Source organism: Pisolithus orientalis, assembly GCF_024613125.1.
Source record: "Pisolithus orientalis strain OTSU chromosome Unknown F5J12scaffold_11, whole genome shotgun sequence".
Lineage (NCBI taxonomy): Eukaryota > Fungi > Basidiomycota > Agaricomycetes > Boletales > Pisolithaceae > Pisolithus > Pisolithus orientalis.
The window spans coordinates 276,514-301,655 of NW_026260792.1; the positions used below are offsets into that span (position 1 = coordinate 276,514).

The window sequence follows — 25,142 nt, forward strand, 5'->3', positions numbered from 1 at the left end:
ACCTGTGTAAAGCCTTTGGCTACCAAATGAGCCTTGTACCTCTCAATTTCACCAGTTGGCCCTTGCTTGATCTTGTAGACCCATTTTGAGTCAATCAGTTTACGGCCAGGGGGCAGGGCAACTTCCTCATACAGTCCAATGGACTTAAAGGTCTGTAATTCGTCAATCATCACAGTGTACCACTGATCTGCATCGGTGCATCGCATTGCATCATTGAATGAGCGAGGTTCATTGTCATGTGTTGTGGATGCTTTGTAAGCCACTTCCTCATTCGTCTCAGCCACCTCAGCCTCGCTGTTGCCACATGCATGCTCTCGCTCTTGAGCGACTTCATTGATGGGGCTTCCACCCTCACTCTCTGCACCTGAACCCTCTGGCGCCGCAAGCTGTTGACTAGGTAAGGTTGTCCTGTCATAGGAATTGATGAAAAAGCGATAATCATCATCTCTAGGTGGCACTTTTCATGTTCTGGTGGACCTGTGGGTCTCTTGAGGCAGAATTGGAGTTGGATAGGGCTGTGGGGGTGTCACTTTATGCATGGTAGGTTTCAGCATCATCCTAGCTTGCTTTACTGATGGTTTTGAGGCTGTTTCAAGCGCTTTTTTAGGACTCTGGCTGCTGCCTGGCATGTTACCCTCTGAGTGCTGTGGGGAATGATCTACCTTTGATCCTGAGTGATCAGGTGTGTCATTTGACTTGATTTCAACCTCATGGACAACATCTTCACTCTCTTCCTCACTAGACTTGAGATCCCCATCATCAGACTCCATGTGAGCATGGCCTTCCATGCCTGAAGCCCTGATGGTATCCAGGTGCAACATATTGCCCTTTTGGGCATTCCCTCTTATGTCTGCTGGTTTACTAACCATGCCTGCAGGATCTTCTTCTATCCAGATGCGATCTAGGCCCACTGCTGTGCTTCCCTCATCAAATACTACATCCCAGGATTTGAAGACATGACCAGTGGGCTGGTGTAAGCATAGGTATGCTTTCTTGTTCTCCACAAAGCCCAGATGAATGCATTCTAAGGACTTTGCATCTAGCTTCTTTCTTTTTTCCTCAGGTATATGTACATGTGTGGTGCAGCCAAAGGTTTGGATATGGGCCAGCAATGGCTTAATCCCTGTAAAGGCTTCATATGGTGTGACATCCTTGGAGATAGCACAGGTTGGTGATCGGTTGATTAGGTAGGCCGCATACTGGATAGCATCTCCCCAATATTTATTTGGCAGTCCAGCATCTTTTAGCATTGCCTGCACACTTTCAACAAGTGTGCAGTTCATCTGCTTGGCAACACCATTCTCCTGTGGGGTATAGGCATTCGTCTTCTCGTGGTGGACCCCTTCCGACTTGAGGTAGGCCTTGAACTCATCTGAGCCATACTCCCCACCTCCATCACTCCGAAAATAATTTGCTTTTTCACCAGTCTTGACCTCAGCTTGAGTGAGGTAGTCTTTCACTGAGGGGAAGACTTTGTCCTTGGATTTTATTAGTTTAACCACAAGGTGGTGCGAGCAAGCATCAATGAAGGTTACAAAGTAGCAGTGTCCAGTTCAGGCTGTAGTCTCCATGGGGCCACATACATCAGAGTATGTGCGGTAGAGTACTGTTGGGCTTTCAATGTGTGACCTGACAGGTGTCACCTTATGGTGTTGCTTCCCTTCAAGGCAAGGTTGGCATACAGAGTTCGAGTGCTCAGTGCCGGTAAGCTCCATGCCTTCAACCATTCCTGCTTTAACCAGTTTAAGCACAGATTTTGTACTTGCATGCCCAAGTCGTCGATGCCACAAGTCAAGTGTGGCTATGGACTTTGGTGCTGCAGCTGCGAGAGCCAGGAAAGTAAGGGTAGGGTCAAGTAGTGGAGATGGTCCTTGTATGACAAGTGCTCCATGACTCAGAGAGTGAGTCCTTGCTGCAAGGATGTAGAGTGAGCCCTGACAATGGCCCACACCTACAGTGTCTGTACCGTCGGTGATTGAGCATGTTCCACCCATGAAGGTGACCTGGACATCTCTAGTGGCAAGGTATGCCACCGAGAGGAGGTTTGTGCTGAGATCTGGAACAAAATAGACCTTCTGTAGTAGGATTCTACTGGTCTTCCCATTTGGAAGATCCATACGAAGTTCAATCCATCCAATGGCAGTAGCAGGAATTGTGCTCCCATTTCCAATGACTACAGGCTGTGGGGGTGAGAGCATCTTTAGCAAAGTGAACCATTTCTGCTGACAGCACATATTCACAGAGGCACTGGAGTCAATGACCCAGTGTGTGTGTAGATTCTCACCATTGTCAGTGGCCATGAAGAGCTGTAGGGCGCTGTCTTCAACAGGTGAGATGCGTGCGACTTTAGCAACAAGTTTGTCCTCCTTAGGCTTATCCTTTTCAGCCTGTGACAGGGACTTGGCTGCCTCATCAGCCTTCTTCTTGTAGCAGTCATCTTCAGCATGGTTCATCTTCTTACAATAGCCACAAGCCTTTTTCTTTTTCTTGTCATTCCTCTTTCCCTTTTTGTTAGGTGTCTTTGTTATGAGGGCAGTTTGTGCCAAAGAGGTGCAGCAAGACTTTTCTTCTATCAAGACTTGGGAAATGACAGAGTCCAGAGTTAGTTTCTCATTGGACAACATGAGTATAGTGCAAAGGGTTGAGTACGAGGTTGGAAGGGAGATGACCATGGCTATGGCAACAAGAGAGTCTTCAAGGGGCTGTCCCAGAGACTTTAGGATTGTTGCCTTCTGCCACATGGCATTAAGCTGCGTCTCCATCGAGACGTCATCTGCTAGGGTACCACAAAATAGTTTGCCTATAAGGTAGGCTATCATTTGTTTCCCTTTGCCTTCATAGCGCTCGCATAGCTTTTTCCAGACTTCTGCTGCTGTCGTGGCATGCAGAACACCACTGAGTGGGTCGTCCTTTAGAGTAAGCGTGATTTGAGCCCTTGCTTCTTTATCCTTGTAGTGCCAGTCTGCACATGCAACTGGATCAGCTGCTGCATCAGGTGCCTTCAACTTTCCTTCTATGAGCTCCCAAAGTCCACAGACATCTAGGATCATCATAATTCAGTACTTCCATGTCTGGAAGTTCGAACCATTGTCTTCGAGGGATGGTATGTCATAGAGTCAACTGGAGGCTTGAGTAGCTTTACCTGAAGGTGTAGTAGAGGTTACTGTTGAGGTGGAGACTGGGACCTTTGAGGGACTGGAAGTGGATGCTGACAGACCAGACATAGTAGACACTTTGTACCAGACTTGACGTGTTCAATTTTCCTAGGATTAGAACTTGCAGGCAGGGCTCATAACCTTTTGGAGGATGACACACTGCAGGATTGTCAAGTCTATGGAGAGGAATATACTCAGACTTCAAGTTGGTTGAAGCTAAACAATGAACTACCTATGGAGAGGAATATACTGTAGGTAGGTAAGTAAGTGTTCCAATATAATGAATGGAAGGAGTCCCACCTCAGACTTCAAGTTGGTTAAAGCTGAGGTGCAGTAAGGAAAAAATAAACTGCTAAGTGTCCGCTTTTGGATTACATAATGCTGTGCTCGGTGAACCACAACTAAGGTAAAGGTGATAAACTCCAACAATGTTGCCAACTCTGTAATCTATCATAGACGGGCCCCTCTTTATGTTGTGACCCTATAAAGCATATGACGGGCGGGCCTGTCCATATGTTGCAACCTTCTTCATGATACAATAGGCAGGCCCGTCCATGTCTTACAGTAGCTTAGCATACTTACTTGGTCATGGGCCTGTCTATATGTTGCAGCATCCTTACCCTCCACAGGCCCTCCCATATGTTGTGGAATTGCATTTATGGGCCCATACATATGTTGCTCTCACTATAGGCCCTCAGGCCTGTCCATGTGTCATGGCTAATCTATTTAGATGGCCCATCACAGGGTCTATATAAGTGTTGGCATTTTGGCATGCAGGCTACCTATATGTTGTGACTAAATGGACTACATGGGGTCAGCTAGAGCAGTATGTTAGCCAGCAAGTGATGAAGTTTTTCATAGACATGAACATGCTGGCTCTGTCTCAGGATCGTAAAACCAGCCAGTCGCAGAAGCCAAGGCTGTATGGTAGAGAAGGGTAGTGGCCGCAGCAAGGGTACGAAGGAAGTAGGGGTTGATAGGGTAGGAGTGATAGGGGCAGCCCCTATCACCCCTAGTACCAGTCACTGCTAGCCACCTAACTATCGCCGCTGAGGGCCTTTGGAGACCTCTCCAGATACCAGTCATGTTCATGTACCAACGAGTTTTTGATCGTATTCCCTCGCCGTCGTAGGAAGCTTCTCTGATGGGGTCCCCTTTTCGATCTTTTCCAATAATCCGATGGTCTGCTCGTCTGGAACCATAGGGTCGTCTTTTCCTTATGTATATAAGTGCGCTGGTCAATGGTACGCCAGCATAGTCAAAATCACGACTTAACGCCCTCGACACGAACAAAGTATGAAGACAGCTTTGGCCTCACCCAAGGCGAGATACACCAGTCCTGGATGTTCTCCAGCCACCGGCACCAACCGGGGTGGTAGTTCGCGAACCACTCGCTTCATTAGAATGGCCTCGAAACCCCGGAATCAACGCTCCTTTTCACAATGCACATTCTGCTGTGGCTGTATCGAGTTGGTGGGTGTAAGGACTCCCCTAACTGTACCGTGCTTTGTCATTGAGGTCCACTGGCTCAAATTTCCCAATCCAATGATGAAACACGAGTCCTTGCGCTCCACGACGAAGGAATACGCTCTCAAGTTGAGTTTAACAGATTTCAAGGACGGAATCTCGATACTGCCAATACGGTCCAAAATACTCTGTGGCACGGGCATGTCCACCCGAGACGACATATAGATGGAAAGACTGCGCCAGCGGTTCGCATAAGGAACGAGGAGCTCCAGACCTTCGCCAATAGTACCATAGGATGCGAACGAAATACCACATTGAAAAGTGATATCGAGCAATGCCTCGCGACCTTTCTTCAAATGTTCCCTTGCGAGGCTTAAATTCCGCCCGCCAACAACTTCTATTGTGGATCAGAAACTGGGCTGGTTCAGAATCACCCCTCCCTCACCAAAGCCGCGATACATGTGCCAAGATCCCCTTTCGCGAAGGGTTGGTTCCACCGAGAGCAAGGTGAAAGTTTGACGAGAGCAGCTCTACAGGGAGACGTTGAACAAGCGGCGGCCTTGTTCGGATCAGTTCGTCAATCCTCTTCCTCTGTGCCACTGCTTTTACACGGACACCGATAGCTTTTCAACAAGCTTTCGCTCATTTTCCTCAAGGCGACCCAATTCAACTCGCGCTACAGCAAGTTCATCCACGATGTGAAGTCGATGGCCCTGTCAGACAGGTGTCAGTTTGGTATCAATACTCCATTTCAACGGTGAGGAGTTACTGGACTTGAGTGACTTTGAAAATACCCAGAAAGTGCAGAATTTCAGATAGAAGTACGTTTGAACGAGTCCAAGACTCGAGAGCTGACCGGAGCAACTCAAGCACCGGTACTCTTAACTCTGAATTTTGGCTTACGCCTTCTCACAGCTTCTCACTTCTCTTCGATCAACTGACGTCCGACTGCTACCCAGCTTCCTTGAAACCCAGCGTCGACGCGCCTCAAGTTTACTTTACCCCCATCCCATTGTGAAAGCAAGTGTTTCAGTCAGCATGTGTGCATGTATTGCAAGAGAAGCATCCGCGAACACTGGGATGAGGAACAGTCCACACCGTGCCATCAACTGTTGAAGGGGCGACTGTCTTAGGGTAGTATATAGTCAATGGTCAATAGGCGCTGCTAGCAACTAAACAAGCATACAATTCCGAATCGCGTGGCATTCGAGGAAAAACGATAATACGGCATAACGATAACTATTCTGACAATGGGTACATGCGCCTTCTAGAAACAAAATTACAAGAGGAGAACGCGACGCATCGATGAGGTAGTGGTACAACATGCTTGGAGAGCGAACACATGACTTGACGGACCAGGATTTGAGCACCGCAAACGAACCATAATAACAGCGAAGGGAAGCGGAGGAGAAATACGTTCAGAACGTCAAGCAATGGAATAGAGAAATTTGAGGGAGCTGTAGAGTCACAGATCAAGTTCCCGAACTTTGCGGTAGACGTCATCGTCTTCGAAAAAATCATTGTCGCCTTCGATGTGAGTTCCTTGATGACATGCCGCAGCATGCTTCCACCTGCGCCAGTGAGGTCCGAGAACCGGTTCCATCAACACACGTACCAGTAGATTTCCTTGACCTTGATCGATGTTGTTACAATTACACGAATAATATTGAAAGTGCAATACCTTGATCTCCAACTCTTTCAAGCTTTCGACGGGAATCCACTTCTTACACTTGTGACATTTCCCCTCGAGTATATGCGTGCGCTCCCTTTTTCCAGGATTGCGCCGTTTCGTCGTGCGGAAACTAACTGGCGGAGAAAATGGAGTAGATGACACTGCTGATATGCCTGCTTGATATATAGCCTACGTGGGATGTCTTAGAAAGGAAGAATACATACCGTGCCCATATTGCATGTGGTAACTAGAAAACATCTTAGCAGAAATCGTCGAGAGATGAGAAACCTCTATAAGGGATCAAATGAGCCGTGCCTAAACCTCTTCGGGTATGGACGCACTACTTGTACGCAGAGAACTTCATGGAAAGCCACACGCATTGGCCACTTCCTCCTCGACCAGGACTCTCCACGCATACCGGGCATAGACCAACTTTGCTAGTCCCACAGCCCCGTACGAAGCGCGGAGTGTACAGATCTAAGGCACTATGTGGAGGGTTATATAGTCCGCCAGGGTGCTGCAAGCTTGAGCTAAGGGGTGCGAATCTGGATAGGACCAAAGTCAGTATACATTGATAAACAATATCCACGCGTAATGTCGGGAATCTATCCGTAGGACTGACATTCCGTCTGCAGTTTGAATGTGAGAGCTAACGGGGAAACGCCTGTAGAACAGTGAAAACTGTGGATGATACGGAATACCAGCTGGCAGGAGACGGCGTGTGGGTTTATCGCAATCGAAAATTGGTAGGATAGATATAGCATCGGTTTCGTTTAGTGGCCGTAACTTCTTTCGCTTGTGACAATTTTCGCCCATGTGTGCGAAGTAGTGGCATGCTGGAACTGGCTTTCGCTTCCGTTCAAAATCATCGGATCGTTTACTTGATTCTTGTGTCAAGTATACTGAAGGCAGATCACGAGCAGGACGATTGGTTTCGGCGGTCTCCGTCGCATTCCGGAAGGAATATTGGACAGGGGAAGTGGGGGGTGTACTCGCTTCCCTTGGCGCATGCCGTCCGACAAACTGGTCTGGAGAAGACAACGGAGTAAGAGATGAAGCGTCAGAGATAGGTGATATTGAACGCTTTTGGGAATCGCCATCAGGGTCTCGGGCAACGGACTTAAACCTCTCGATTAAGGATACACGTTCGGTCGTTGAATACAGTTCCAAATTCCGGGCCCTGTCGTTACACAGAGGCGTTGTGCCACTTCGGATATCAGTAAGAGAAGAACTTTGAGAAGAGTGAATGGAATCCTTCCGGGAAACCGGAGACAGGTCGGTATTGAAACTGATATATTCGGCGAAGGGAAGGTCGCTGGTGAATTGTCGCTCAAAGGGCGTGTTCCCTTGAAACGGAGGTGAGAAATCTGGGCGGAGCAAGGCCGTATTGCGAGACAAAGGACTTGGCGACGATATCATTTGCGTGTACGTCGGATGTCCGGGGCACGGTGTCGACTGGATAGAGAATACTCGTGGGAAAGTATGCCAGGGGGGTGGACTGATGTTCGAGAGGTACTGAGATCGATACGGGGTCGATTCCCGGACAGGTGACCGCATATAGCGTTTTGTATGGTCACTAGAAAACGCAGAGTTACTGCTCATGACAGGACACATCCACTGAATGTCGTCATGATCCATCGAATAGCGTTGAGTGTGTGTTGCGTCGAGCAGCTCTTCACAAAACGAGTTCGCGGGCAAGCGTTGGCCTGGGTACATCTGTGGAGAAGAATGCGTTACGCTGTGACAAGCAACGGAGGTGTTTCTTTTACAGTCTAAACGCTGGACAACTTGATGAGAAAGAGAGAAAAGGGGCGCAGGGTTATTCGACGCGTCGCGTCTCTCTTATAACACAGGGGGAGATCTGAGTTACGCGGACATCAAATATTATTTGATCTCCGCATTTGCGGCAACTCGAGCGCCGAAAACATCATATTCCGCTGTTCCCAACGACATGCTCGTGTTCAATGTTCTCGTGTTATGCGCGTCGCTGCTGGCAGCTGCAGGGCGTGCAAGGGCCTCAGCATTGACCACTTCAGTTGCTCCTAATGAACGCCTCTGTTTCTATGCTGATGTCGACAAGGCAGGAGAGAAGATTGGCGTATGTATGAGGGTAGTAGTTGTCTATGTGGTACTGACGTACATGTCCAGTTTTACTTCGCAGTGAGTGTACACAGTTTTATGGCTTTATACAGTGATGTGGACGAGTGCCAAAGGTGCAAGCTGGAGGGTCTTTTGACATCGACTTTGATGTGAAAGACCCGAACGAGAAGGTCCTTCTTGACGGTCAACGCGAGCGCTCGGGAGACTACGTGCTAACAGCGAATACCGTTGGAGAATACTCGTTTTGTTTTGAAAACGACATGTCCACGTTGACAGACAAGCTCATCGACTTTGACATCATGGTGGAAAGCGAACCGCGGAGAGAAGTGGCAGCGAAGCCTGGCCAAGTAGCGGATCATACCAGTCCGCTGGAGGAAAGTGTATATCGTTTGAGCAGTATGTTGAACAGCATAAAGCGGACACAGAGATAGTGAGTTCCCATCACTGACCTCGGTACGCTCTGCTGACCGTCTTTCAGTTTCCACACACGAGAGACACGAGGTTTCTCGTTGGTGAAGAGTACACAAAGGTATTACGAGCCATGCTGATTCGTGTGCCGTGCTGATCGTTTCACCTTCCAGTCGTTTATTCTGGTATGCAGTTTGCGAAAGCCTGGCTGTAGTGGGAATGGCTATGTATGTTTTTTTTTTTTTTTCCTGTAATTAACCTTCCAGTCTTTCTGACGACCGGATAGCTTGCAGGTCTACGTACTTCAAACATTCTTTACGAAAACTGGTCGCAGGTACAAAGTATAGCACTCGGACTCGTACGTTACTTTGATGAAATATTATTTTCCTGGATAATCTTGTCAAATCTATGGTTGTGAGGGAGGACCTGGGCGAAGCCAAGAATGTCTGGATGTCGAACACCTCTAGCGCCATGGGCGGGAGGGGTGGACCATTCTTCTGGGACCATATCCAACTACTTCTCCGGGTGCGAAGTGACATCCAACCGGTCGACACCCAATCGGCAGACCTTGCCGGCAGGCAAGGTTACCCGGAGATTATTTTTGTTTAATGCGCGTACACAGCCAAAGTAAACTTGACGCATGTCGACTGCGTGGGAAGCTTTGTAGCAGTCTAATGCTGGTTCACAGGCAGATTAGGAACTGTTGGGAGTCTGGGTGTCCCCAAGCCTTTCAGCTCTCGGTACCAACGACCGTCCAGCAGAGCCATCGACATGGATGAACTGGCTATAGCACGAACCAAGTTAGCCCACTTAGAGGAAGATGAACGACAGCTTCTTGAACAACTATCGGACGTCCGTGTAGCAGCGGTGGCGCAGAGTAAGAGGACGAGGAACCGGTGCGTAAAAGACCACCATCCATCGCCTCCTTGCAGAATTACTCTCGTCAATTCTGCGTCTTGCTCTCCGTGGAACAGACTCTACGCGAAAGAAGATCCTGGCACGTGTATGGCGGCATTGGAGGGATGTGATGCTGAACCAGCCAAGTTTCCGGTCTACGGTGGAGATTGGTGGTGGACCGCAATTGGATCCCGTAAGGGAATCACCCACATCCTGGGACAGTCTTGGTGAAGGTCTGGACCTCCTCATTCCTTGTGCAAACCGCTGCGGTAGTCTTTCCATTTATCCATGTTCTTCGACATCGCCAATGCCGATGCCTCAGTTCATTTTGAACTGTATTGGTGGTATCGAGCTTCCTTCCTTAAAACGTGCTCTGCTTGATTTGAGAGTGACTACCTTTTCTACCTTCCTTTCCCCAACAAATGTCTCTGTTCTGGAACGTCTGGAAATGCGGTCCGATCATCATAAGCTGCGTTCGATATCTGGTATGTTTTCCAGTAGGGTTCGGTGGCTCTGATCTATATGGTTTTAACAACTTTGCAGGTATGTCATTTTCAAAACATATTCTGGTTCTGACACTAGTCACTTTTACGATGCGAACTACAAGGCGCGGGTATCAGGGTCCGGATTGTCCCTCAGGATGGAGTTTTGAAACAAGAACTGCAGTGCCTTCCGAACTTCGTTATTTAATTCACGTACAACATGTCAATGATTCTTCTTTGACAGGTATGTACTGGCGATATTTACTCAATTGCTCAGAGAGTAGCCCAGAGCCTGCCCTTCCACGCTGGTCTGCATCGCAATAAGGCGTTGTACCATCGCTCTCCCTTTTTCACCGAGCTGAGAACGAAAACGATCCTCCGTCATCCATCGTAGACCATGCTGAAGTACGTTTCTAGCACGTGTCGAGCCTCCCTTGACATCCCCTACACATGCATGTAGTGTACAACGCGGTTTCTTTAAATCGTATGTTGCACAGTGGAGCACGTTGGAATTATAAAACACTGTCTCCCCTGCTAAAAGCGACAATTCAGTCCATCATCTGAGAAAAATAGAAACAGAGGTACTCACGCCTAAGGGTGACTCGGATAGCGTCCGGCATGTCAAGAGGATTCTTAGGTGCATCCTGGGTGATAGAGTGTGCTCGTTGCTCCGCCGTCCTCGGGATTCTGTGTGACTTCGGGACAATAAAAAGACAGGAATCCTCATACAACGCGCTGTCAAAGATCTGAGTACCAGATGAAAGCGGGGAATGCTGGGCGTTCTCACGTATTCCATTGTACCTATGTGAAGTGGATTTGACTGCATAAGTCCTCCCTTGATACACATGGAAAGACGTACACCATATTTCCATGCGGCGAGAGCCTGGGCTTCTTCGTCTGCAGTCGCATCCTCTTTCACGTCGTCTCGATGCCATCGGAGGGCAAAATGATGGTTCAAGGGGTTAATCAAAAGATTGAACAACTCTGGTCGCCGTTCATGCACACTGCGGTGTTAGCCCCAGCATTCCCACTCAGATGCGACGGCCTGATGCCAGAAGTACTGACCCACTTACCCATTTGCAACTCGTCTTCTCTACATTGTAATAGCTCCCTCACAACGGCCAAGAGCCCCTCCGAAGTGTACCACTCCGCAAAGACAGGCTCACCGAGATCCGGATGCATGACGTGCTGCACGCCCCAGGAATCCGTATTATCATTTTCATAGGGCGGAAACTGTCGCCCTACCGTGCGTCGGTGTGGCCATGCGCCCGAGCGTGTTTTGGCTATGACACGCTCGCATGCTTTGCTTAGTAGCGTAAAGTGCTCAGAGGTTACCAAGCCTGGCACAATCACATAACCTTGCTCATCGTACATTTCCTTGACGCTAGGTGTCATGATGATGACGTCCGAACTGACGATCGTCTTCCCTCATAGGTTTCCGCAGGTACCATATCTGTGTTTCGCATGCCGAAGCACGTAATAATCGCGACTTCAGGGATGTCAATTTTGAAGTGCACCCAAAGCAACCCGTGTTCGTTCTCGGAGGTCACATAAATACTTACCGACCGCCGTCACCACGCTGTATGTCATTAATGCCGCGCAGGAAACCATCTTTTCACCTGTTTAAGGAGCTAATCTCTATTCGTCCCTGGTCTTCAATCCGTCTGGTGCCAAGGTTGTCTGGCAAGAATGGTTTCTTGCCGAAAGTCCTCGCCATCTTCCTTCTGTGCCTCGTACGTCTAATACACGGCATTCTTTTGATTGTTCAAACTATTATGTATCTGGGAATACTGAAACTGTGATGCCGTGTGCAATTCAGCTTGGTAGGAAGGGCGATGGTTGGAGAACGTCGAGAGTGCACATGAGTGCTCGTATCCGTGAAACACGTAATACGGTGGATGGGGGGCTAACAACCTCCAATAACTTTCCCAAAACTATGTCGAGGCGGGGCAAAAGCATAGCTAGCATCCGACGACATCCGTCTAGGTGTAGCGTGTACTTGGGAGTACCAAGCGGAGCAGACAATTAGCAGTAGCACCACTGCAAAAACTTACGCGTGATGAACATCAACAAGTTGCAGTCAAAGTTAACGACCCGTGATTTAGGCCCTCGGAAGGGATTAACTTATTGCGGGTGATGGACACCGACGCTTTGTCCGTGCGTGCTTCTGTCGTGAGCCATGGCCCTCATGTCTTGAGGGTTGTACGCACCAGTATGGCGCACATTTGGACGGTTGCCGCCTAGATTCAAGATCACAGCACACACCCTGATGAAAATGCGTGGCAAAGGAAATGGAGCTCTTGTCCTCGATTCGTTGTGTAACAATATTGGCGGTTGCTGGGCGGACCATATCTCGACAATAAAGCGTGGATCTCCCAAACATGGTATGAGGTAATGGTATTTGAGAATTACGCGTACACCACAGGCGAAGGAGGAATTGCACGATCAAAGACGAGCACTGGGGTAAATATAATACAAAGTGTCCGTGCGCATATACTACCACCTGTAAGATGACAATCCTCATTCCGTGGTACCCCCTGTTAGGGCAACTATGTCATCCACGAGGCCAGTGGTGAACACTGGCACGCTCTGCATTTGTGAGGTGAGGGAACGAACAACGCTATTAGGGGAATCACTCACGAGCTGCAGACGAGAACTTGCTGAATTTGAAAGCGTCGAATCATGGCGCAAGGTAACCTCCTGCAGCTCAACAACACAATATTCCCGGAGTATTTCGTACAGTCTACAAAATGATTCAACATCATCTTCGTTCGGGATGTAGCTGTCTTTGAAGCGGACCCGGAGTGGGCGCAGGTCCTGTCGTGTCATAAGCCACCGTACAAAGTCATTGTTTTCTCGAATAGGTAGCTCCAGCCATATACCAGGGTCAAAGCGATCAAATACCACAGTCTCGAGGCTTTCCCAGTAATCTGCGGGAGATCGCAACCCATCGATACCTTTGCAGGGGCGGAAAAAAGCCGACAGCGTACATGCCGAGTCAAATTCCGCATGGAGAACTCTCGGAAATGCTCTGCAAAGAGCCAGAGCATCCAGCGTATTCAGTCTGATTGAGAACATTGGCAAAGACATCTTCCTGACGCTACTGAACTTGTCCGCCAAACCGCTGAAGACAGTAGAAGGCAGAATTTTCGAGACAGCACCATACTCAAGATATGTGAGCTTCGGAGCTATGATTGCTTTGAAGAAATCATCTGCATTTCTGAGCCAGAATTGTAGGGTCTCAAGAACAGGAAAGTAGACACTGTTTGGTTGGAGTGACCACTGTGGTATATCACCCGAAAGTGATAATGTCACCAGTGTCAGAGCCGGCATCTGCATGAACAATGATGTGCCTGAAAAGTTGATGAGACTGATGGGCTTCAGAGCCACAAAGCTTTGCTGCAAAACATACCAGGCGTTGAGTGTGGATCATTATTAATAAATGAGATTTTCAAATGCTCCAGAACCTCGACACTAGTTGGGGAAAGGAAAGTAGGAAAGGCATCTACTACCGGCCCGAACTCAACACGGTTCAACGATGGAAACTTGACAGCACCGAGACGGTCTAAAATAGACTGCGGCATGGTTGTAGAAGAGGCCCATGAACAGACGGAAAGACTGCGCCAACGGTTTGCACAAGAAACAAGGAGGTCCAGACCTTTATAAAGGGTACCGTGGTATCTGTCCGACCCAACTCTAACAGTTATATCGAGCAGTTCCTCGCCACTTTTCTCCAAATGGAGGCTCACAGCAGGGCTTAACTCCTCCGAGAACAGAATCTCTATCGCGGACCAGAAAATCGGATAGGTCCAGAATTACATCTCTCCAACGCCGCGATACAAGTGCCAGGGTACCTTTTTCTGAAGGATTGGTTCCACAGAGAGCAAGGTGAAGGATTGACACGAGCACCTCTACGGGGAGACGCTGGATGAGTGGTAGTCTTTGCTGGATCAGTTCGTCGATTCTCTTCCTCTGTGCCGCTGCGGCTGCACGGACACCCAATAATTGTTCGACAAGGTTTCGCTCATCTTCCTCTAGCCGAGCCAACTCAGCTCGCGCCACAATAACTTCGTCCATCTCGGTGACTCTGTCAGATAGCGTCAATACAGGGCATTACCCAAGATCAGACATGCATATTAACTGGGCTTACAACTTTCAAAAGAAAAGAAATTTATGTACCAGAAAACAGAGTCTCGATCTGGTAGAATTGCGCTCGAACGAGTCTAAGAGTCGAGGGCTTAGGCTTGGGCACGCTTTGATGCCCGAAAGACAGAAAGGCAGGTGTGTGACTCATCACCAAAATTGTCAAACTCCGCTATTGCCCGATAAGGAATATATTTTCGAGTGGCTGTGCCGCTGACGCGCCGCGAGTCGGTCTCGTGATACCGTGCACCCCCGCGTGTCCTGTCGATTGCTGAGGCAACGACATAGCATTTATCGATCTAGTCATCAACATCCAGCGCGCGCTGGTCACTATATTTTGCGTCTACCACACATGCCTGTACATATCGATGAATATATATATCACCACAAGTTCATTGTTCTGGGCCTTGCCAATCACTTCATTAGAATGCACTCCTACGACATGCTCGGTAGTAAAACATAGTTACACTTTACAGTAATCTGTACTGAGAGGGAAATTGAAAGCCTAAGAGGAGCTCTGGTGATGTTTAAGCTTCTTGCATGCCATAGCAAGCTCGTTGACAACGACCAGAGGAACAAGGGGAGTGACAGAATATTTGGAGGGTGAGCACTGCTTGAATACCTGGCAGGGAGTTGCAGAGCATGGGCTGTGAGCAGACATTAGTAGAGAAACCACAAAGAATACCCTATGGCACACCTAAACTTTACATTCTCCATGTCTTGCAATGTAGGCTCACACTTTACTGTGAGTATAGTATCATTGGCTTGGGTGAGGGAGGGGTCACTGGCTTGCATGGCCTGCTCCTTTGTCCTCCTTGCTGTCTGTTTGTATAGCAACATCATGACAAGGCTTCCTGGGATAGGGGAACAATTAGAATACACATTTAAATGTAAAAGGATAGCTTGTGTTACCTACTGCAGACATCTTTCAGACAAAACATGACTCATTTCCTGCCAGGGGTGGTGATGTTGACATTGAAGTAATGCATGTTCCAGGATGAAAGGGCACCATTGATTTCAAGGTAGATGACATCTTGAAGCATGTTGACAGTCATTGCCCTGGTTTTGCCTGCCATTATTACCCTGTTGTAGTAAGGCCCCATGTCAGAAGCAAAATGGCCACTGCCACTCAGAAGCAGATTGGCAAATTCTGGTAATGCAAATTACAAAGTAACTATAATTGCATCTGTTGAGAAATGACATTGAATATATGATGATTTAATGTGAATATATGTGTACACATTCAAGCTGAGAGGCATCTAAGAAGACAGAATCATTGACTTTGAATGAAAATGATGAGTAACTAAAGCATCCCATATCCCTCCTGGGCATACAAGTTCTTGTTATCATCAAGGCCTGCCACCATTTCACCATCATTATCATCTGATTTGTCATCATCAGGCTTGCCTGGAGCTTCCCTCATCCTCATCCAGGTCTGTATCATCATCTTCCTCTTATCCACTCATCTTGTTGTCCTCCTTGGCTCCTTGCACTGTATCAGCTTCTTCATGTGTGCCACTGACCTCCTCACCAGCAGTTTGACAGTCCAATTGTAAGAATAAATCCCACTCCCTGGATACCTTATGCCCTATGCCACCACCTTGAAACTGCATGAACATATCTCAATCAACAAACCTATCTGAGCTTTAAGTATGCATCCATGTCAATTTATTTCCTCACTTACATGTTAACATCAAAATATCACCAGTCCTCATGGAGGTCCTCATCAGGCTGCATGAATGATGGTCCTAAATATTCAAATGTTCGTCCAAGCAAGAAAGCTGGAATCAGATGGACACCATGAATGACTACATCTGGGTCCAAAAACCCAAACGCATCCAGGTCATCATCAGAAATGAATCCTACCTGATACAGTTGGCATGCAGCAAACCCTGATCCCCCTGGTCTGCTGTTATCACAGCCAAACCACCACACAAAGAGCATGTTCATCCACTTTATCCCATCAGATGAGGCATTGTTGTCATAGTACTGTACATTGATGTGGAAAATTTTAATAATGCATGTGTACCAATATGGGTGACAACAATCATCTGTCTTGTGTGACAAGAGCATGATATCAGCATGAGTGCATGGATTAATGGTGTCTTGTTCTTGGTGGAGGTTGTAGGTTGTATAGCCAACATGCAATGTCTGATGCTCGTACATCATATCATGTGAGATGATAAGATTGTTGTGGTCAGCATTGGAAAAGCTTGGTGGGTCACCAGTGTAGTCCACTCCAAGAATGCATTCAAGGAGATGGTCTTTGAGGCAGTCAACAAAGTCCTGTGAAGAGTTAGTTGGTTGCATGCAGCCATGCACACCAGATGACATACCTCAGTGGCTCTGTCACCTGCCAATGAACTCAGCAAACCAGGGATGTCCACAGGAATTCATGATGATGCTGCAATGTGGTAATGTTGAGAAGGCAAAGACCTCTCATGTTTCTGCCTTGGGTGGTTTTCACCACCACTTTCACTTCCTTCAGTGTTGTCACATGCCAATTTATCAAGAGACTTGACTATTTGGTCAAGAACTCGTTCTCGAGCCTCATGTTTGCTCATGGATGCCATTGTTGTAGCATGGTTCTTTGAAGTTTGTGGGTACTGCTGCTTCAACCACCCATGTTCAAATTTGCCCTATGAAATTCATCTGTAAGTGTTTTACAATTGTGTGAAAACAATCCTACTGGTTGCATTGTGTAATTATCTGTTGTACCACATTGTCAGATCATGTTTGGATAGTCACCTAGGGCATGGAACTTGTATGTTTGGAGATTGAGGGATTTGCATTTGGGTCCAGATGACCCAGTTGAGCTTGATATACCAGTCTTTACTGCCATTGCTGTGGTACAGTGGCCATGGACAGCTGTCTCTTGTGGTAGTTCACATGTGTTGTAGTACTCACATGTCGTCTTCATGAAAGTACAGACCATCTGACCTAGAGAGACTGTTGCAGAGTCAAACAAGTCTAGTGTGTCAGATGTATGGAGCCAAAGTTTTGCATATGCATGCCAAGTAGCAAGGTCAAATAGTAGGTTGAGTATGTGACTGTTGTGAGGCTCCAGCAGCAAATTTTTGAAGGGAGGCATAGTGCACTAATCCAGGCAAAGTCAAATAGGTAGATGATGTTTGTCTCTGGCTTGCACAAACCTGTAATAAGTCCTCAAAGTCTTGTGCTGCAAGTCTCTTCATGGCTGACACATTGCAGGCAAACTTCTGAATCATTCCATGACCAAAAGTAGGGATGTTCCAAAATCTGGTGAATGTATTGAGTAACAAACATGCAAGTGGAGATTGGGATTGGTCAAATCATTATGAGACAAGTACTTACCTTTTATTGAGTTCTTGTATACCATCACCTCCTGCTGCAAAGAGAATACATAGTAGGTGTGTGAAAATTGCCTTCCATACACCAAGCTTGAATTCATGGAGCTGGTCCATGACCAGAAGGAGGAAAAAGTTAACCATGAATTGTAGCAGGCATTCAGAGAACTGCATTCTTAAATAGATTCCATTCAGCAGTCTTCTATATGTAGTTTACACTGAACACTGACTGTTGTTGGAACATAGGAGTGCTTGTTCAGTTGATATCCCACTTGCTTTCCATTGACAGCTGCACCTTTCTGAATATGAGCTTATGTGCCCAACTGATGTGCCCCTGCTGTTCAATACTGTCCATCCAAACATGCCTGACATGGTGTCACATATTGCATGCCATGCCCATCTTTGAAAATGACTTTTTCACTACAAGACATTGCAGACAGGCACATTTACCAAGAAATTTGATTCCCACCACCAAGACCCTTAGGATGGCATTAGTATGGCACCCCAGCGACCAACAGGAGACTGACTTCTCTTGATAATTGGCTGAATAGGAGAAAAAGTGGGGATATATCTGCCATGTGATCCCATCAGCACACTGTATGACTATACCACTTTGGTAAGCATCCATGAACCATGTGTTGAGGATTAAGTCCCAAATGGCATGGAATAAATCACGCTTGCAATGAGTGAGAATCTCCCTGGAGGATGCTTAACCATAATGTCCCCTATAGATATCTTGAAAGTTGTCTGGAAGCTGTGAGGGATAAGCACAAAATGCAATGTACCAGCTACAGGAGCTACCATACCTTCAGAATGTAAATGACATGGTGACATGCCATGGCTGTCAGCTTCCCCCCTAGGTACTTTGACTGGTTCCCAAAATACATATAAAATGGCCACATTGATACATCTCTGAAGTTGGTAAGGTGTGTTGAGTCTGACCAAAGCACCAGGCATGCAACAACACATTCTAGGTCTCCATCCAGTTCACAAGGCAGTTTATTGATGTCTTTGTGTGCATGAAGCATTTCCAGTGAGGAGTAGGCTTCTGAAAGTATGTCAATTACATGATCATCACTAACCTGCCAGCACTGTCTGAATGGCATGGTGTGGAATGTCTTGAACTGTTCACTTTGAAAGGTGCTTGTGATGATGTCAATGAGGTCCCGATGCCAGACTCCATCAATAATCATTTCAGGGGCAGCCAACTCAGATGGCCACTTCAACTTTTCATTTGGTAGGTGAACCATGACAACAGATCAATGCCATCCATATTCTTCCTTAAATGGGTTGTTTGTGCCAAGGAACTTGTCAAGTAGTTTGGCCTCATGCAAGTGGTGGAAACTGGTGAGCTCCCTTGGATTGCAGAGGGGGTGAGCCAGGAACTGGGCCAATCAGTCGAGTTCTGCAGCAGACTTCTGGTTAGTTCCCAAATACTGCCAAGCCATCAAAATACTGCATGTGAGGTTGGTGAAAGGAGCAAATGTGGCCACATGTGTGCAGCCACCTTCAACACCTGGAACTCCCATAGATGCTGGGTCAGTGGTGCAAGTAGGTGGAAATGAGCCATCCAGGCCTGGAGCATCACAAACACTCCCAAGTGACTCATCAGGTATATGAGTTGGTTGGTTGGCATGGACACAGTATAGTCCAAATGTGTCTGGGTCAGTTGTGAATGGCTCAAGACATGGTGTAGCAGGTGTATCAGACCAGGTGGACTCAGGCAAAGATGGAACTGGTGAGTCAGGCCTCAAAGAACATAGCTGAGCAGCTGAGAGAGGCATGTGTGCAAGGTGGGTTGAACTTCCAGGAAGGAAGTCAATGAAGTGAAGCTGGCATGCTGAATATGCCAACCAGACCAACAGGACAGAACCAGCTCTGGTTGGTCCACCCTGGGGCAACCTCCATCATAAACTGTGCATATGACAGTTGTCATAGATTCAGATATATGGACAATAACTTACATTGATATTAGTAGCTAACACATCATAGTCATCTGAGTCTCCTGCTGGTATGTCATCAGGGGGAGCCAGTAAGCAGGGTTCAGCATCAGCTTGATGAGTTCTTTTCAGACATCTCATGCATTCAAGATGGAATATTTGGTGCAATACCTCACAGAACTTGGGACACTGGGGTGTGTGCCAAGAGCTGCTTCTAAGTCTTGAAGAAAGCATCACATCCAAAGCAGCTATACATCAGAATTTTCAGAAGGAGGGAGTGGGATTTCAGGCAACTCGAACAGATTAAAATGAATGCCAGAGACATTGGTGAATAGTTATATTTCTAGTACAAATTACTGTGAATCACTGTCAGTTGACTTAGATGGGTGACATGAACAAAAACATACCAAGTTTGAACTACTCAAGGAGCATTCAATGATGCATCCCAGAAACTTCAAAAGAATGAGTTAATGATGACATTAGTCATGAAGATCAGTGTATGAAGGGGACCAAGTGAGTTCAGCATTTGCCAACTTGCTCCTTCTGTCCTACCTCAATGTCCATGCAATGTCCGCACAAGCCTGACCCTACTTCTGATAGTTCTGAATCTGACAGCAATCAATCTGATAGTGCTCAAACATCCTCAAGACACCACCATAATGGGAAGATTAATAAGTCAAAGTAAGTTCCAACCCTGATGATGCAGTGCTCTCTGGCTGATGTGACTGCAGATGGGTCAAAGTCAAAGAAATCACAGGATTGCCTTGTTTCTACCCCACAAGATCAGTGTCTCCATGCAGCAAGATGGATTCCCACATGTTTGATATGTACTGTAACCTGAACAAAGTCATTCAAGTCTCCCATGCCCTCAAAGCAGACAATACAGCAAGTGGTACCAATGACCCCAATGATGAAAGTGCTAGAAAGGCCTGTGATAAGATCCTTAGAAAAGCATAAGTACAGCATTTAACAGCATATATATGATGTTCTTATGATCACAGCAACCCTGAGAAATGCAAACAATACAAGCACATATATGACTACCTGAAGGAGCAGGTGCTGTACTTCATAGATCTCATTAAGAAGAAGAAGAGTGGCAAAACTGTGCTTCTCATGCATGAGGTAAGTCAATGGTGACTCGAGTCTAGTGCATCACATGGCTAACAAGTGACTTTCTTTCAGATGCAACAAGTGATCAGCCAGATGCAATCTGACAATGCCAGTCATCTCAAGCCTATGATTCCAGCTTATGCAGCTCCCCATCCAGACAAGAAACTTGTTGATCCACCTGTCAATGTGAAGAGTTCAAAAGACAGGCTTGGGTTCAACCATGCAGAGCTCACTCAGCTCCTCTGTCTGGTGAGGAGCCTGCAGGCTTTGCTAGCAGATGCAACTGGGTATGTACCATTCCACTTGACATTATCAATCAGTTGATTCACTGTTCCATAGGGTGAGGAAGCAGCTTCAGAATGGTAACATCCTTGTTACCACCCAAAAGTGGCCAGCATTTCTTTACTCCAGCAACATCCCAGGTAAGGACTATAATCCTGAGAAGAGCAATGAAGGATTCCTCTGTGGATATTTCATTGAATGAGTAAGTGTATACTACTGTGTGTGTATCAACTACTAATTTAAAAATCAGGTCCTCAAACACATCTTCACTTCACTGTCTTCTGCTTTGCCTGGTAGCAAAGTGCACAACACATGTGCCAGCAATGTGAAGATCCACCACATGACCCACATAGAAGCTTACCATATCACATATGCCACAGTACATGTAAGTGATATGGCATTAGAATGATATGCACTACCCTCTTCTTGTTATGCCCGAGTGCAGTGACTTCTTCAAATGGAATAGGCACAAAGCGCATGAGGTGGGAGTCTATGGGCCGAACTTGTTGTAACCCCTATGGCTGAGTTATTGTGATAATCTGACAGAGGTTCTGTCTGCTGGTGAGTCCCTAAGGTTGTTTGCATGGAGAGAGAGCAAGGATTAAGACAAAGGGGTGAAGCTCAGTTGCAAGCCATCGAAAAACTGCAGATACAGCCCAGAGTACATAGGATTATATACCCCTAAGTATGAGTACTGTAACAGTTGTGACGGATGCATCACGATGCATATCTGCAGTGATCAACAGGATAATCAATGAAATAGAGAGGAGTCATATGGTGTCAACAATGGGGGTAGGGAAGCAATGAAGGCTATACTGGCTGGCACAATCAATGCACAGTGAGGAGCCAGACACCAGAGCTATAGTACAACATCTGAGCAATATACATGAGTCAATGGAACAAGGGAGAAACATGTCGTCCATCAGAGAGGGCAGTGGAGTACCAGATCACAGCAGCAGCACAGTTTCAACTGGTATTGGAAATACTTTGACAGTTGGAGATCCAAAAGTCCCCTGGAGCATTCAAGCCCCTAAGACAGTGATGACAACCAGAGACGTGATGAGGCACATGACACACGTGACCACAAGAAGTCAAAAAAGGCAATGCCCCTGGTAGAGGCGTAACATCACCCCCCCTCTAAGGTCCTCAGACCCTTGAGGACGGGTCGAAGCTGGGGTTGACAGGGCGAGTGGATAAGGGTCAGCGAGTAGTATAGATGCAGGAACGTGTCCTAGTGGTGATGGGCGATGAAGGCAATGGAGTTGACAGCTCCTCAAGGGCCGGAGTAAAGCAGGAGCCACATCCATTGCGGCATGACCAATGTCCCAAGTAATGACATTGGTAGCAGGCATGGGGGTACAGGACATGATCTAGCAGGACAGGGGTCTGTCCTCTGAGGTAGAACTGAAGTTGATCAGAAGGTACGGGGATGAAGGGAGTCATAGGGAGAGGATCGGTGGAGTGGATGGCATTACGATAGTTTTTATGGATTCTGGCCCACAATGCATCCTGCAGTAACACTCTTTAAAAAGGTCCCCCAAGTCCACAAACCCTAACTGAAGCAGGCGGGGCTAAAAACTCGCCAATCTGCTGGACCCTGAGATGATGATACGCCCCACTGGTAATGGCCTCGGTAAGATCTGACAAAGCCTTCTCCATCATATCAATCATGATTACTTCAGATAACAGGGCAACACTGCTTAACTTTCAGGTGCAGATCTTGGAGACAAGTCTGTTGATCATGTCTGATGCTCTGTAGATTTCAGACAGCATCCCAAAATATTCAACCTGTTCTGGTGAACACCCGTCAATGTTGTCCCCATTGTTGAAGATGTCAAGCACCCTAACAATGTCCAGGTAATCACTTGCTGAGATTGGTAGTCATTGCTGGTCAAGCCTGGCAATGGTGGTGGTTGCAAGGAGGTTGAGGGCAGCACATTGGGCACTGTCAGAATAGGTGGTAAAGGCAGTGCATAGGTGGGCAGGTTCGGCAGCATTGGTGCTACTGGAGGGGGCTGCTGGACTATTGGGGTCATTGTCAAAGCATGTTTTACCTTTTCCCTTTTGGTTACTGTCCCCTGCGAGGGGGACTCTGGCCTTGGAGGCAGGGACGCACCTGATCGAGAGCCCCAGGAGTGGACATGGTCTGCAAATGCAGGAGACAGGGGGCGATAATGGGCAGGATTGAGAGATGGGTGAGGAGAACCTGGAGACATGAAAGCCAGTGGGGGAGCTCAGAGGTGAGGTTGGGGCATAGACAGCAATGGGGGGAACGAGCCCATCATCATCGGCATAGTAAAAGGATTCTGAGGCATGGGGGAGGTTGGCATAGTCGTTCTCGGTATTGATGGAGCAAGGGGAGTCCATTTATCTTTTGAGATGGCGAGCAAGTTTGTACTGTTTGAGGGCTTCAGACACATGGTCTTTTATATGTTCTTCAGGTTCCCAGGTATTTGACAAATGAGGGAATCCTTTCCATTTGACCAAGTATCGCCTTTTTCCTTGACAGCCATTGGTTTTATGATTTATTATTGACTCAACCTCCCATTCGATCTTGTCATCAACCAACTTGGGCAGAGGTGCTGTGGGCACAGCTCCATAAGTGTCATTTTCAACAAAAGGAAAGATCTGGGAAGCATGAAACACAGTATTTACCTTCCACGTTGGTGGTAAGTCCAATCAGAATGCGACTGGTGACATGACCTGAGTCAACGTGAAGGGTCCAAGATGTTGGGGCACAATCTTGTTGCACTGGTTTTTGATGCAAAGGTACCTGGTATCCAGGAGTACTTGATCTCCCACCTTGGGCATGACATAAGACCCTTTTGAGTGCAAATGCATCAGATCTTGTGCCTTCTTATGCATGAGGACTGCGACATCTTGATTTGATGCCAGCTTTTCCAATCTTTTGTCCACAGAGGGAACTGCACTGAGTCAGACTTTGGGATAAGGAGAGGGTTCATAGCCCATCATGAGTGAAAATGGGATCATTTGATGGACCGAGTGTACCCAGGAGTTATGGGTGAACTCGGTGGAAGGAAGTTTGGCAGCCCATGAATTAGGGGCTTTGGCGCAGTAAAGGCACAGATATCCTTCAACCTCTTGGTTGACGTGTTCACTTTCTCCATTAGTTTGTGGATGATACCCGGTGGAGAGTTTCGTTTTGACTCCTATGGTTTTGTAAAGTTCCTTCGTGAACGAGGAGGCAAACTGTGGCCCCCGATCCGAGATCACTGATTCTGGAACTCCAAACCTGGAGTAGACATATTGATGAAAGAGTTGGGCAATCCTGATGGAGTCTATTGTTTTGTGACACAGAATGAACAGGGCAGCCTTAGTAAGCCCCTGATCGACAACTGTGAGAATAGAGTCGTATTTTTGTTCTCCTGAGACTGGGAGATCTGTGATAAGATCCATGGATATTTGTTGGAATGGAAACATGGTTTTTGGGGTTTCATGGGGGACAACAGGAGGGGTAGGCAGGTGTGTTATGACCTTTGTTGTTTGACACACTGGGCAACCTGCAATGTAAGCCTTGATGTCCTTTCCCATGCCTTCCCACCAGACTTCCTTTCTCATTTTAGCAAACATAGCCTTTTGTCCCAGATGACTGGAGGACTTGTGGTCATGATATGTTCGCATACAATGTCATCTGTGTTTGGGGGGAATGTAGAGCCACGTAGTTCCAAACCATTTGGTTCCATCTGTTGCTATGGTGACGTTTTCCTTTGGTTCTGGACCTGTCAAAACCTTGGTCATATTGTTTTTGACATGTTCATACAAGTCCATGGAGATTGCATATACCCCTCTAGCTCCTTTGGTTAACTCCTCAACTGGGCAAGCTAGAACTGGCCTTTTTCCCTTTAACAATTCCTCAGATGGGCAGGAATAAGGTACAGGGGTTGGTTTGGATTGTGATATTTTGGCTGGAAGATGTTGTAGTCAGCTGAGATGGTTGATTTTTAACTGTTTTTGTAGTTTTGTAATGGAAAATGAAGGTGAAACAAGACGAACATGGGAATCCACCCCCTCACTAAGCCAAAGGTCCGGAGGGAGGACTGTGGCAATTGGAGTGGGTTCAGCAGACTCACTTTTGCAAGAAAGGGTATCAGCAGGTACCTGGAGATGGCCTGCCTGCCAAGAAAAATGAATGGGGTAAG

General features: G+C 47.1%; 7 protein-coding genes across 7 annotated transcripts; 4 read left to right on the forward strand and 3 right to left on the reverse strand.

The window, feature by feature from the left end:
- Positions 1 to 5,811: 5,811 nt before the first annotated feature.
- Positions 5,812 to 8,099, reverse strand: F5J12DRAFT_741126 (uncharacterized protein). Its single transcript, XM_051742026.1, has 4 exons — positions 6,917 to 8,099; positions 6,639 to 6,839; positions 6,519 to 6,541; positions 5,812 to 6,467 (listed from the first exon to the last, which is right to left on the reverse strand). The coding sequence occupies exons 1-4, from the start codon at positions 8,008 to 8,010 to the stop codon at positions 6,088 to 6,090; spliced, it is 1,698 nt and encodes a 565-aa protein (XP_051600762.1). The 5' UTR covers positions 8,011 to 8,099; the 3' UTR covers positions 5,812 to 6,087.
- Positions 8,100 to 8,204: 105 nt separating this feature from the next.
- Positions 8,205 to 9,235, forward strand: F5J12DRAFT_49882 (emp24/gp25L/p24 family/GOLD-domain-containing protein). Its single transcript, XM_051739730.1, has 6 exons — positions 8,205 to 8,392; positions 8,443 to 8,454; positions 8,508 to 8,824; positions 8,873 to 8,923; positions 8,976 to 9,029; positions 9,089 to 9,235. The coding sequence occupies exons 1-6, from the start codon at positions 8,246 to 8,248 to the stop codon at positions 9,147 to 9,149; spliced, it is 642 nt and encodes a 213-aa protein (XP_051600763.1). The 5' UTR covers positions 8,205 to 8,245; the 3' UTR covers positions 9,150 to 9,235.
- A 1-nt stretch (position 9,236) lies between these two features.
- On the forward strand, positions 9,237 to 10,099 carry F5J12DRAFT_49953 (uncharacterized protein). Its single transcript, XM_051739734.1, has 2 exons — positions 9,237 to 9,429; positions 9,491 to 10,099. Exons 1-2 carry the CDS (start codon positions 9,411 to 9,413, stop codon positions 9,928 to 9,930), a joined length of 459 nt encoding a protein of 152 aa, XP_051600764.1. The 5' UTR covers positions 9,237 to 9,410; the 3' UTR covers positions 9,931 to 10,099.
- Positions 10,100 to 10,331: 232 nt separating this feature from the next.
- On the reverse strand, positions 10,332 to 11,779 carry F5J12DRAFT_49901 (uncharacterized protein). The gene is made up of 5 exons (XM_051739731.1): positions 11,255 to 11,779; positions 11,041 to 11,165; positions 10,969 to 10,982; positions 10,771 to 10,916; positions 10,332 to 10,715 (listed from the first exon to the last, which is right to left on the reverse strand). The coding sequence occupies exons 1-5, from the start codon at positions 11,574 to 11,576 to the stop codon at positions 10,447 to 10,449; spliced, it is 876 nt and encodes a 291-aa protein (XP_051600765.1). The 5' UTR covers positions 11,577 to 11,779; the 3' UTR covers positions 10,332 to 10,446.
- Positions 11,780 to 12,570: 791 nt separating this feature from the next.
- On the reverse strand, positions 12,571 to 14,170 carry F5J12DRAFT_825181 (uncharacterized protein). Its single transcript, XM_051745460.1, has 3 exons — positions 13,594 to 14,170; positions 12,822 to 13,534; positions 12,571 to 12,770 (listed from the first exon to the last, which is right to left on the reverse strand). The coding sequence occupies exons 1-3, from the start codon at positions 13,763 to 13,765 to the stop codon at positions 12,702 to 12,704; spliced, it is 954 nt and encodes a 317-aa protein (XP_051600766.1). The 5' UTR covers positions 13,766 to 14,170; the 3' UTR covers positions 12,571 to 12,701.
- On the forward strand, positions 14,076 to 14,464 carry F5J12DRAFT_825184 (uncharacterized protein). Its single transcript, XM_051745461.1, has 2 exons — positions 14,076 to 14,268; positions 14,315 to 14,464. Exons 1-2 carry the CDS (start codon positions 14,110 to 14,112, stop codon positions 14,384 to 14,386), a joined length of 231 nt encoding a protein of 76 aa, XP_051600767.1. The 5' UTR covers positions 14,076 to 14,109; the 3' UTR covers positions 14,387 to 14,464.
- A 6,308-nt stretch (positions 14,465 to 20,772) lies between these two features.
- On the forward strand, positions 20,773 to 21,184 carry F5J12DRAFT_782184 (uncharacterized protein; the record flags this gene model as incomplete). The annotated part of the gene is made up of 2 exons (XM_051742691.1): positions 20,773 to 20,987; positions 21,040 to 21,184. The coding sequence occupies 2 exons, from the start codon at positions 20,773 to 20,775 to the stop codon at positions 21,182 to 21,184; spliced, it is 360 nt and encodes a 119-aa protein (XP_051600768.1).
- Positions 21,185 to 25,142: the final 3,958 nt, after the last annotated feature.